Source organism: Cavia porcellus, unplaced genomic scaffold, assembly GCF_034190915.1.
Source record: "Cavia porcellus strain 051 isolate PalLab524CR breed Dunkin Hartley unplaced genomic scaffold, mCavPor4.1 scaffold_2, whole genome shotgun sequence".
NCBI lineage: Eukaryota > Metazoa > Chordata > Mammalia > Rodentia > Caviidae > Cavia > Cavia porcellus.
Genome location: NW_026947485.1, coordinates 130,590,229 through 130,602,871, shown reverse-complemented (window position 1 = coordinate 130,602,871; position 12,643 = coordinate 130,590,229). Strand labels below are relative to the sequence as shown.

The window sequence follows — 12,643 nt, the reverse complement described above, 5'->3', positions numbered from 1 at the left end:
GCATGAAGCTTTTCTTCACTGAGTTGGGGTAGGGTAAGAGACAGTAGAAATATGTAAAACTAAGTTGGATGGTAATAACTTACAATGAAGAAAACACAGCATGGAAACACTTGTGAAAAGGGGACATTCGAGCAGTGACCTGAAGGTGCTAACATGAGTCATCTGGAGATAGAGGGAACGGCTGGATTCCAGGCAGCAAGAGCTACCAAGTACAAGGATGCGGAAGTGGTGATGCAGGGGAGGCCGCGTGGCTGGAGCAGACTGAACCAGGTGTGTGTACAGGCGCAGTGTGGCCTGAGAGGCAGTCTGATTAGTTAGCATTCTGTGGGCCATCGCGATGACTGTGGCTTTCACAGAAAAAGTAAAATAGGAAGCCAGTCGGGCATTTGTTGACTCCGGTGATGCAAGCTCATATATTTAAACAGGATCTTTCCGGCTGCTGTGTTGAGAATGGATTGAAGAAAGCCAAGAACATGGTTGAGGAGACCCCCTGGGAGTCTACTGCAGAGTTCCAATCACTGCATTATGGTAGACTGGAGCAGGGTGGTAGCAATACAAAGTGCAGTTCAGATGTTCTCAGTCCAGCTTCTAAGTACTGCCTGTTCCTCTCAGGATCTGACATTCGGTAACTTTCTGTGCTTTGCAAGTTTCTGTCCTTTTCATGGTTGGTCAATACCATTTTGATCTAGATATTGTCTTAAAAATTCAATTGTACTTATGACCCTACTTAACATGCTTAAAACATCGTGGATGCTTGCTAAATTCTTAACAATGAATGCTGTGGTTTCAGAACCATGTTTCTATTATTACTGTTTTTCTCCTCCTGTAAGTAGTATGTACATCACACAGTAGCTATTTCATGCGTTTAGCTTAACTTTAACCTTAATCTAATATTGAGACCTTTCTGAGTTTCATTTCACATATTTGTATATATTCTATACACATGTGATTATGTATGTATATGAATTTATTTTTCAGAAATCTGTAAATAATCATAAATACAAGCTTATATAAGTTCACTGAAGAGTAAAAAGGGGATTGATTGGCTTATGAGGAAAAAATTTCAAAGACAATATGAAAAAGTGAGGTAAAATTATTATTTACAGATAAGCCTTTTATTTGCAAGGAAAATATAAAATATCAATTGAAAGGCTAATGTAAGCAGTAAGGTATCTTAGTACACAGCAATATGGAGAGCTATGTATGTATATCGAAACACTCAAAAGATGTAATGAAAGATACACTTAAAACAGTATTAACAATAATTGATCAAACAATGAACACGAGGTATAAATTCATGTCAGGCTGTCAGCCCTTAACTAACAAAACAACGGTACGAGTAGCACCTCACTTGCATCCTAAGAGTTCTAAGCTAGTAGGTATGGGGTGAGGCCTGGAAGGTCACCTTTAACACTCTTTAATTCGCCCAGCAAATACCCTCAACCATCAAATACATAGCTATTCTATAATTAGTAAGTAAAAATCATAAAAATATTTTATAAACTATATTAGAGAAACATAACTTCAATATTATTTGTTTTCATCCTTCTGATACTTCCATTCAATTTAGGAGTGGGTAATTCTGTAGAAGTAGCTACAAATCAGTACTCAAACTTCAGTTTAAAATACATATTAGTGGGAGCCAGGGATTTCGGTCAGTGGCATAAGTGATACCTAGCAAGCGCAAGGTCCCTTGAGTTCAATTCTTGGTACCAAAAAAAAATACATATTAACATATTTCTGTGTGGCCCTAGAGCATTCATTTCTTACTTTTCTTCACGCGTGTTTGGAGTGGTGTGGGCTTTAAGCCACCGATCGATGGCACTTTCATACTTCCTCGGCTCTTTTAGCCAGTCCTGGTGCCATCTGAGGTTTGCTATGACATTTGAGTAATTTTGGCCCACGCTTTGTTTCCACATGATGAACTGCTCTTTATTGTACTGGTGGACAGAAGCGGAAACTTTAGGGTAGTTGACAATAGAACGAAGCTTCTGATCTAAAGAAGAAGTGATTTCTGGAAATTTCGCAGCGATGTTTGTTAGTTCGTCTGGATCCAAAGAAACATCTGAAAAAAAAAAAAAAGAAAAGAACCTGTCACATTAGTTATCTGCTAAATGATTTCAAGAATATCATTATGACAGATGTTAAGATTTTTATTTTCAGTTCCTCTTGGTGTAGTAAAGTAAGCACAGTATCCAGCCACGTATCACAGTGTTTAAGTTAACAAGGGCTGCTGTACCAGTGGGGGCAACCTGTGGCACGTGTGTGCAGCCAGCTGTTTGTTACCACTAATGGCTCTAAGGGGTTCACCCTTACTGGCCTCCACTACGATGGTCCCATAAGACATAGGCATATCACCTATTGACATCACAGCCAATTTAATGTGCAAGGACACTCTATGATGCTGGTGCAATGATGAACTAGCTGAGTGATGTATTTCTTAGCATCTGTTCCACCTTTAAGTATGATGTGCACCATAAAATACCACACCAGAAATTCAATCTTTCTGTAAGGACTGTTCAGATTATCTTCTTTGCTACCGTCATCCTGCTACCTCACTTTATTTTTCTTATCCACTCTTAGATGCCAGCCTTTGTTATTAGTAAGATGACTTGGAACTAAATCGTCCTGTTTCTGATGCCTTGCCTCCTTTGACATACAAAGGGAAGAAAATAATGATGTCTATAGTGTCCCATTTCAACAGCTCTATACTTTCCAGCTTAAGAATTCCCTATAAAACAAGTTATGGTCCAGCATCTTCACTTAAGTCTAATTTTCTTTATATTATTAGCATTTATATGCTGTTCATTTGAGCAAACTGCCATGGAAATACAGACTTTTCTCAATCAGTACCCATGAGTAAATGGTGATAAACACTTCATAGGCATAAGCTTGTTTTTTGTACAGGGAATTGAACTTACAATCTCACAATTGCTAGGAAGGCACTGTGCCATGAAGCTACACACATCGCTGGCTCTAAACACTCTCTTTACATATGTAATCAAAGACAGAAGATATTAACTAGATGCCAATTAACTGGAAGACAGCCTATCAAAAATGACAGTTAACTTCAGATGGGAAATGAACACTGTATGTTGGGCTGTTTGAGTTCGTTAGCCAGGAGACCCTGAAGGACATGTACTACTTTGCCAGGCGACTTTAAATGACATCTCTTTAGGAGAGGGAAGTCTGTGAATAAAGCCCGAGGGAACACAGGAAAGGCTGGCTCCTCAAAGTGATCCTTTAATAGGCACTTCTGTTTTATGCAGAATATAGTGTGAAAAAAGAAAATCTCAAACAAATTTAGCGTTAAGATTTAAAAGTCTTTTATTTAGAGACTTATGAATTGGGCGCTATCCTAATGAACAAGAGAAGGTATTCTGATGAGCTGGGTGGTGTAGGAAGAGCTTAGATGAGAAGAGGGGAAGAATGTAGAAATAGAACACAGTCTGGGGTTAAAAGTTACTTTGCTTATAATGGTTAAAACAGAGGGGAAATCCTTGTCCCCTTCTGATTGGTACTGTGAATGTTCTGTCCTTTTACAAATTGACCTTTTTTTATAGTTCAGTTTGAGTACATGGCAGTGAGCATGGCTGACTCCATTCTGGTTTGGTCTGTTTTGCTGGGCCTAGTGCAGGAACTCAGCCCCCATAAATTTAACAATGACCAGTGAATAAGCAAGAGATGCTTATTACTCATCAGGATGATAATTTAAGGACTTCTTTTTGAAGCTAAGAATCCCTAGCTCTTAGAAGTAAGGAAGTTAGTTTGGCTGCTTAAGTAATTATTTGGAGTTAGTAATATTGACATTTGTAACTAGGAAGGAGAAATAAACATTAATAATGGCCTTAGAACATTTTATATATATAAGATGAAGACAAAGGATAAACACTAAATCCAAAATGCTGTTTAAAAATGAATTCATAGACCTATGGGGCTGGCAGGCATTTTAATAGAGTGACGGGAGCACGGATCATGGAGTTGGTCATATGTTGAAGGCTCAGGTCTGTTACACAGCTATCTGAACCTCCCCGACTCTTCTTTTCTGTAACATGAGAATGGTATACTATCTTGTAGGGCTGTGGTGAACGCTGAATAATTAATGTAGAATTGTCAGGCTCCATAGAAGATAGGTGTTGATCTTTCAAAACAGGTGAAACCTAGGTGTGAGGAGAAGGAGCTGACTGCTGACTAGGAAATACAGTAATGAGTAATAAAAGATTACTGATCTGGGAAAATGCTGATTTCAGTCAGGGGACCCAGATCCAAAGCCTGAGGCACTTTCTCTGACATTCACATGCTAATTTGCAAGGAAGCAGCTCCTCACTGGGTAACCTTTTTGCAGCCTGTGCCATGGTAAGAGACTCCAGATATTCCTTAACAATTTTATCAAATCTCTTAAGCAGTGCCTAGGTAGGTCAACTTATTAGATACACTGTACTTAAAAATATACCAACAAATTTACCAAACAGTTGAGGCGATACTGAAACACCATCAGAATAGGCTATGTATTTCCACCGGTCGGTGCGAAGCATGTAGGTGGAAGCATTCACATTGCATCCATGGTATTCACTCAGAATCCAGGGTGGATGGAAGTTTGTAAAGTTATGTTCATTCTTAGTCGGTTCTGATGATAACGGCAACAGAGAGTATCCACTTAGGTTCTGAGGTACAGGAATCCCAGCGATATCTTTGTAACGAAAACAAAATTTTCTTAAGTCATTCTCTCACTAGTCGAACACTTCTAAATGATACTTATATATTCTCTATCATTAAAGATCACAGGGCTCACTTTTAAGGTACTAGCATTTTCTAAAACATACCTGGAGAATCCTGGATCATACTGATTTAGGGAAAAAAATCTTTTTTTTTTTTTTTTTTTTTGTCTTTTTCCTTTTTATCGGTACCGGGGATCGAACTCACGACTGCCTGCTTGCAAGGCAGGCGTTTATGCCGCTGAGCTAAATCCCCAGCCCCTAAATCATTTATTTTTTAATCTATCAAATACAGACACATAGAGAGGCTAGGTGTGGTGGTGCATGCATGTCATCCCAGCACTCTGGAGGCTAAGGCAAAAGGATCACCATGAGTTCAAGGCTAGCTTGGACTACCTAGTGAGCTCAAGGCCAGTAATAATTACATAGCCACACCCCCTCTCAAAGGCCAGAGCAAATCAAACAAATACAGATGGACAGAAAAATGGTATGAGAAATGTCCCACCTGACAGATTTTACGTAAACTTCGTATAATTAGACTGTCTGGGTTCAGATGCTCACCCTGTTAGCCACGAGACACTATGTTACTGACTTCTCCAAACCTCAGATTCCTCATCTGTCAAGAGGGATCATAATAGCTCTTGTATCTCACAGATTCGTTTTAGGTTTAAATAACATAATTTATATAAAATTCTAAGAACATGCCTGGCACATAAGAGCCTTCCCTAAATAGCAGTTGATATCATCAGTTTTTTTATTTTCTGAATAAATAATTGCAGATGTTTCTCAAAGTTTGTTAGATGTCATTAACAAGATCTTATATAAGAAAGGGGTTTAGTAATTCTATGTGTGCAGCAAAATGGTTACACAACTCGGTTGTGTAAACTCGGTTAATTTATTGTAGATGTAAAGTTATTGCTGATGCATGTTATAAATCTTCAAGAATGGCACTCAGTATATAGCATAGGTCCCAGTTAATTGACAATAAAGCCTTTTTCCTTCTTCAGTAGCATCTTTAAAGAGACTAGCATTTTGTAAAATGTACCTTGAGGAATCTTGGCTTAAAATGTCTTAAGATATACTACTTTATTTTTTTACGACTGAATATAGACACATAGAACATAAATATGAGAAACATCTGACATAAAAAGAGACTGTATTTTTAAAAACCAGCCAAGTATTTGGAATGCAAGCTGCCTTTTTTCTGTATAAAAATCACCACTGGTTACAGCTGCAGTCAGGACACCTCCGATATGAGCCTCCAACCTTTTTTTCTGCTCTCAGGCTCCATAATTTAAATATTCCCAATAAAAAATGGGGAACACACTGCTACATTCGCTGCTAGGAGATTTGTGATGGTTTACATTCCCAGCAGCTGCATCCGGGAAGCTGTTTCTAGAAAATTTTCTAACTCTTCTTAATCTGTGTAAACTCCATGTGTGAAATAAAAATGGTATGTTCTGGTTTAACAGCTTTACTAACTGCCGAGTCAGCTTTACTGACTGCCAATATCTTGGCCGCATGCATAACTTCTGTGGTGGACTGCTTGATACAGGTCTGTAGTTAAGTGTGTCAGCAGGTAATTTCTCTGTTTTACAGATTTATAAGAGCTTTATAGATGTTAAACCTTTGCTATTTATTTATTTATCCGTTATTTTGACAAGGTTAATTTTAATTGATTAATGCTATCATCAGTGTCATCTCCTGGCTTCCACACAAGGCCCCATTCTCCTTCCTCTCTGCAGAACATGTGGGCTTCTGAGTTTTACATAAAGACTGCTGCACAGGCATCCTTTTCCAGGCCCTCTGATTGCCGCCCCCAGTCCTGAAAAACAGCTTTCGCCTTCTGCTAATAAAAAGAGTATTTGTCACGTAGCTCATCATAAACTGTGCTGGCAGATAGCAGACTAGTTTCCAGTACAAAGCTGGAGAGAGACTTATTTTTTGATCCTACTTTCTTTGCTTTTTATAAGCACAGCTAATCAACATATGATCTAAATGTTAAGAATACACATATATACACACACATTTTTTTTTTTTTTTGAGATAGGGTCTTGCTATATAGTTCAGGCTGGCCTCTAAAACTCACTATGTAGCCAAGGCTGGCCTTGAACTTGTGGCAATTCTCTCTAACACTGTACAAAGTTAATAGTTTCAAATGGGTAGAATAATCTGGAAAGAAAATGCTTAGGTTTTAGGGAGTGGTGAAGAGTGAAATGATGTTCAAACCATCTATATAGTTATGGCCTGAATGTCTCAACTAGGTCATATCCTGAATGTGAATCTTCGGAAGGATAAATGACCGTAAGTGGGTGAAGGCCATGGGAACCTTAGGAATATTTACTTCCTTTTTCAGGGTATGCACGTGATTCAGTTAAATGAGCTGCTCAAGGTTAAAAAAGTCTGTGGGGCTTCTGATTCCTTTGCTTGTTCGTTTTCCAACATTATTACAAGTAAATACTTGCAGAATCGTTTCACTTACCAAGCATAGTAGGGTAAATATCCACTAGAGAGACTACACTTGACACTTGTAGTTTGGCCTTAATACCTGGTCCCATCACTAGAAGTGGAACGTGGGCACTGGCTTCGTACATACTCATTTTATAAAACTGTCGGTGTTCCATGGCCAGCTCGCCGTGGTCCGAACTGTACACGACGACGGTTTTCTGAAGGAGATCTAGCTGGCGAAGAGCCAGAATGATTTTACCTACGATGAGAGCAAGACAGATCTCATAGTTAACTTTTAGTTCATAGTTTATCACATTAAGTTCATTAATGAGTCTACCTTGAAGAGTTTATAAGGATGCTTCTTAACATTTGAATATTATCCGGAGTTTGATGTGCTTTGCTTCTCAGTTGCCAGACTAGAGAGGCAGCAGAAATAGCACCCACAGGAATTCTTGCTCAAAGCTTCTGTACCTGGAGATGGTGCTCTTGCTTTGTGTTTCTATTAGAAAATTTTATGGGGGGCAAGGGGTTGGCACCTGGCCCTTAGGGCCTCAAATGTGAAAACAGTGACAAATCTGTGGTCAGTGCTGTAGACAGAGACTGATCATCAGCACTGTATACAAAGACTGATGTCACCACTTACCCCCGAGCTCTGCACAATAAGACATCGTAAGTGTCATCACAACTCCTTTTCCCTGCTGCTTCTCCCCCTAAATTCCTTACAATAAAATATTTAAAAATAAAAGAAGTTCTGTTACTTAAGTACATAATATGTTTTATACATGGTCTAAGGTGAATCATCTTTACCCGACGCGGCTTGGGCAAGGCGAAAAGCTGGACACCCCTGCTCTGATTTAAGCAGTTGCCAGTTCAGGCTCAAGAAGCTGGCTGAGGGATCTGGGGATCCCCACCTTGGATGAAGGGCTGGAGGCAATATAGAAGGTCTACAAGTGTGACTTAGCACACCTTTGGGCAGGGAATAACTGGACACCAAAATTCCTCGGACCAGTCTCTCGGACCAGGCTCTTAAATTTCCTCTTCACTGTAATTATGGGAATTACACTGAGGCATGGTCCAGAGACAGTCATTCCTGATCACGTGATCATGCATAAACCTGTTCAGTATTTCCCACTGTATCTTTAGCATGACAGGGAAGGTCTCCGCTATCTCCAGCTTAGCAGCTCAGATGCCTACTACACCTTTACCTTCCAGCAATCCTAAACTTCTTAGAGTCCCTGATCCCACATCAGTTCAGTTTCTCACCTCTGTTCACACTGGTCTCTAGGTCAGCAGTCTTTTCTCCCAGCACTCACTTGTCAAGTTCCCACCTGTATTCCCTAGCTCCAGATCACCTTGCTGGCAAAGCACGCTCTGTTCTTCGGGACAATGTATCATTCTGTTCTCCAAGACCCCTGCCCTACAACATATTGTAATCTCTTGTGTTTACATTCATTCCATAAATATTCACTGAGCATTTACTATGTGCCAGGACCTATGTATACAATGCAGGGCACCACAGATGTGATGTTGAGTAAGATGGAATGTGTCTGTCCTCATGAAGCTCGCATCTTTCAGACAGAGGATAAGACAGAAAGACTATCAAATTAGTACTATGACTTAACAACATGATAATGTCTTAACATGAGAAGGATGCAGCTGGAGAGCTAACTTGGAATGGCTGGGGAAGACATATCTGAGGAGGTACTTTTTGAGTTGAGAGCTAAAGACAGAATAAGCCAGTCATGTAAAAAAAAGCAAAAAGAAGAAAGGAAATTTGAGGCAGAGGAAGGGGAAAATACAAAGGTCCTGAAGTAGAAGAATAAAGTGTCATTAAAATGATATGTGATTTCTTTTTTTTTTTTTTTTGTCTTTTTCGTTTTTATCGGTACCAGGGATCGAACTCACGACTGCCTGCTTGCAAGGCAGGCGCTTATGCCGCTGAGCTAAATCCCCAGCCCCAATATGTGATTTCTTAAGAGTATTTAACACCATGCCCAGTATAATAAATATGATTTGGTGACCAGACTAGCACTGATTTTAAAAGAAAGATACAGTATGTTCCATAAACTTTGTAACTTGAAGAATAAGCAAGTTGCTGCTTGTTTTTTTCCCCTGAAGAGACTAGAACAAGATTCTTGCTCCCTGGTAGCGATGATTATATAATGTTTCACTTTAACAGATACAGGTGCCTGGACAGGTGCAAACTGCTGAAAGCAATTTGTAGACACAAGTGGATAAATGGTCCCTGACATCGGTAAATACTGATGAGATGCTATTCAACAGAAGTTATGGGCTTATGATTAGAACACTTCAAATCTTACTCGCAATAACACTGAGTACTTGGAAACTCCTTATGACTTTTAATAATAAAACTTGCTATATTATAAATAAACATGTGGGTTTTTGCTTTCTGGGGCATAGTTTTCTGTTTACCAATAAATTCTTTTTAACAAATAATCATTGACTGTTCACCCTCAAGGTTTTCTTTATACAAAAGAGGTGCTACCCACGCTCACAAATGTAGATATGCTCAGCTCCGAAGTGCAGCAAAATAAATAATGTGATGTTATAAAATAACTTTGATTTTTTTTTGATACACAGTCTTGCTATGTAGTTGAGGCTGGCCTTGAACTCATTAGGTAGCCAGGCTGGCCTCAAACTCTTAAGTGCTTCTTCTGCCTCAGCCTCCCAAGTGCTGGGATTATATATGTGAACCACCGTAACTTGTTATAAAAACTGCTGTTTTGCTTAAAACTAGGGTTGTTTCATGTATGAACTAGAGTGCTACAGCTCTGCAAGTGAGCAGGAAAAACTGAGAATCACCTAACAGAGGCAGTGTTGGTTTTGAGCTGCCTTGAACTTAAATGAAGGTATAATTCAATACAATTCTGGTCCAGAATTTGCACAGGAAAACTTGAGTCCAGCTTTAATTTAGTGCTGCTCTAAAGGACTAAGGGAGAATGTGTTTGTTTTGTAGTATTAAAAGTTTAGAAGGAGTCACAAGACTCAGTGAGTAGACTTTGTTGTCTTTAAGAGTGTCAGCTGCCTTGTTATCCTTCATAGGCATAGCTGTGTTTGGCTCAATACTGACCCTTGTTTAAGGCTAGGAGAAAGTTTCATTCTGAGCAGACAACAGCCTTCTATAATCCTTTATGTATGAGCAAATATAAGCATTTCTGAACCTGAGAATTCCTGAATAGAGCTTTTTATTATTAATGAATGTTAAATGGTTTTTATGTGTCAAGATTCCTACAGTTCTAAGTTTCAAGTATCTAAGCAACTATACCAAGAAATGTCTCAACCAGCATGATCACAGTTTGTTGGAAAAATATTATTCTTTTTTCATTTAATTGCTTATTAATTATGCCACCTACCAAGCATGGCATCTGTCTCAGCACACATAGCATAATAAAAAGCTCTAATGTTCTTAATTTCTTTGTCTGTAAACTTCCCAGTACAGTTTTTTGTATAAGAAGAATAATAATCTACAGGGTGCATTTCTGACAGAGGCAACCACTTGGGGATCTTGATGACATCATGAGACACCTAAAAAGGCAAGAAAAAAATGTAGCTATGTTAGCAACATGTCATGTTTTCCAAAAACCATGTATAATGGACTCCACAATGTTTAATTACTTACAATAGAAGAAAAGGAAGATCAGAAATTGTATAAAAAAAGGACATGAAATACCTAAAGTAGGAACAAATTGTTAATAAAGGTTGAGTACCCTTTATTTGAAATATCTGGGGCTACTGATATTTGCTTAAGCACCCAGAGATACAGTGGAGATGGGACTTACTTTCCATGTGTATCTTATGTATATAGATGAAGGTGATTTTTTATACAACATTTTTAGTGCATCTGTGTTTTTAGTGCATCTTTTATATAAGATTGGGTAGAAGAATTCATTCTGATGCTCAGAAAGTTTCATATTTTGGAGCATTTCAAATTTTAGAATTTTGGATAAGGTTGCTCAACCTATATTCCAATAACAAAAATAAATACTAATATTTGCATATATATTAAAATGGTTGTGGAAAAATTATTTAAATTGTACATGTCAATAAAATATATATGCTGTATTGGAAAAGACAGTGTCCAGAAAAGTATCTAACTACTTTATTATTGCTATTATCATTTTTTTTTTTTTTTAGATAGGCTCTCTGTAGTTCAGGTTGGCCTTGGACTCAGGGTAATTCTCCTCAGCCTCCCGAGTGCGGGGGTCACAGGCATGTGCCACCACACCTAGATTCAACTACTTGAATATGTAGTTGTGTGACCAATACAAACCTTCAGAATCAATAAACTAGGAATCTAGATTCTCTAAAATATAGTGCCATAAATCACTGGTAAAAATGTCTGGGGTGCATTGATACATGGTGGTCCACTTGTAATATCAGCTGAACTGAATCAGTGTGGTGCTGAGTGTGGATGGTCCACCTGACAATTATTGCTAAGATAAAAAGCACCGGAAAGGAAGAAGCGGTGTTGTTGTTCCGTGCTGTTGATTCTTCTGTTGCCATTGGTTTCCCTGGAGGAGCTTGCTGAGCTTCTTTTCTGATATGAACTTGGCTGCTTTCATCATCAGAGAAGCTTGGACCCTGTTATTGCTGAGAATGCTGTGGTTTGCTTTGGGGGAGCTCAAGTCTTTACTGCTTCCTGGCTCTGGAGGGGAAGATGGTATACTCCTCAATCTCCAGAAGTCTGTCACCCTGGTTTCCTGGTATGAAGTCGGTTGTTCACATTGTCTGAGGAGTTCTGGACCTCTTTGTCGCTAAGGATGGCTGTGATACTCTTGAGGTGAGATCTGGTTCTTACTTTGAGTGTTGCTTCTTGGCTCCAGAGCAGAACCCTCAGTCTACTGGCACAGATCCCTCACCCTGCTGGCACAGACTTTCTAGCCTTTACCACTGACCCTGGGGCCTTCCCAGCGCAGATCCGCAGATCCGTAAAACAGACTTGCATGAGCCATTGTTAGGGGTTCTAGGCTTCCAGCTGAACTCGTGGAAGGTACTGTTGTGGGCTCTAGGTTTTCAGCTGATCTCATGAAGGTTATTGCCATAGGATCCAGGCCCTTAGTTGGATTCTCTAGGTCTTTAGTGTGTAGACAGATTTCCTGCACTTTCTTTGTATTTGACTCCTTGGTGACCATTACAAACAATACTGTAGATTATGCGTCCTGTATGGTCTTGTTCTCCTTGCAAACCCTGACTATAGCAATGTCCATAGGTAATCAGCCAAATATTTGTTAAAAACAAATACAGCTTTTTAATATACATAATATATAATGTTTACTTACAATGTTGACAAAAAATTATGCCATATCTTTAATTCATATATTTCTTTTAGTGATGTCATCTTCAAAAAGTCTAAGCATCTATTTACTATTTAGTTGAGAGTTATTTAACTCATTTCATGAACTGTAAATTTTGAAAATGGAACTACTTAGTATTTTTGAACAGCTATGAAATATCTAAAA

General features: G+C 38.8%; 1 protein-coding gene across 1 annotated transcript in view; it reads right to left on the bottom strand.

Annotated features, from left to right (window-relative positions):
- Positions 1 to 1,093: 1,093 nt before the first annotated feature.
- Positions 1,094 to 12,643, bottom strand: part of Arsk (arylsulfatase family member K) — a 35,237-nt gene continuing 23,687 nt past the window's right edge. Inside the window, exons 5-8 of the mRNA XM_003479445.5 lie at positions 10,538 to 10,709; positions 7,198 to 7,422; positions 4,466 to 4,690; positions 1,094 to 2,065 (exon numbers count right to left, since the gene is read on the bottom strand). Coding sequence (XP_003479493.2) covers positions 1,767 to 2,065; positions 4,466 to 4,690; positions 7,198 to 7,422; positions 10,538 to 10,709 — 921 coding nt within the window. The 3' untranslated portion in view covers positions 1,094 to 1,766. The remainder of the gene's footprint in view (positions 2,066 to 4,465; positions 4,691 to 7,197; positions 7,423 to 10,537; positions 10,710 to 12,643) is intronic.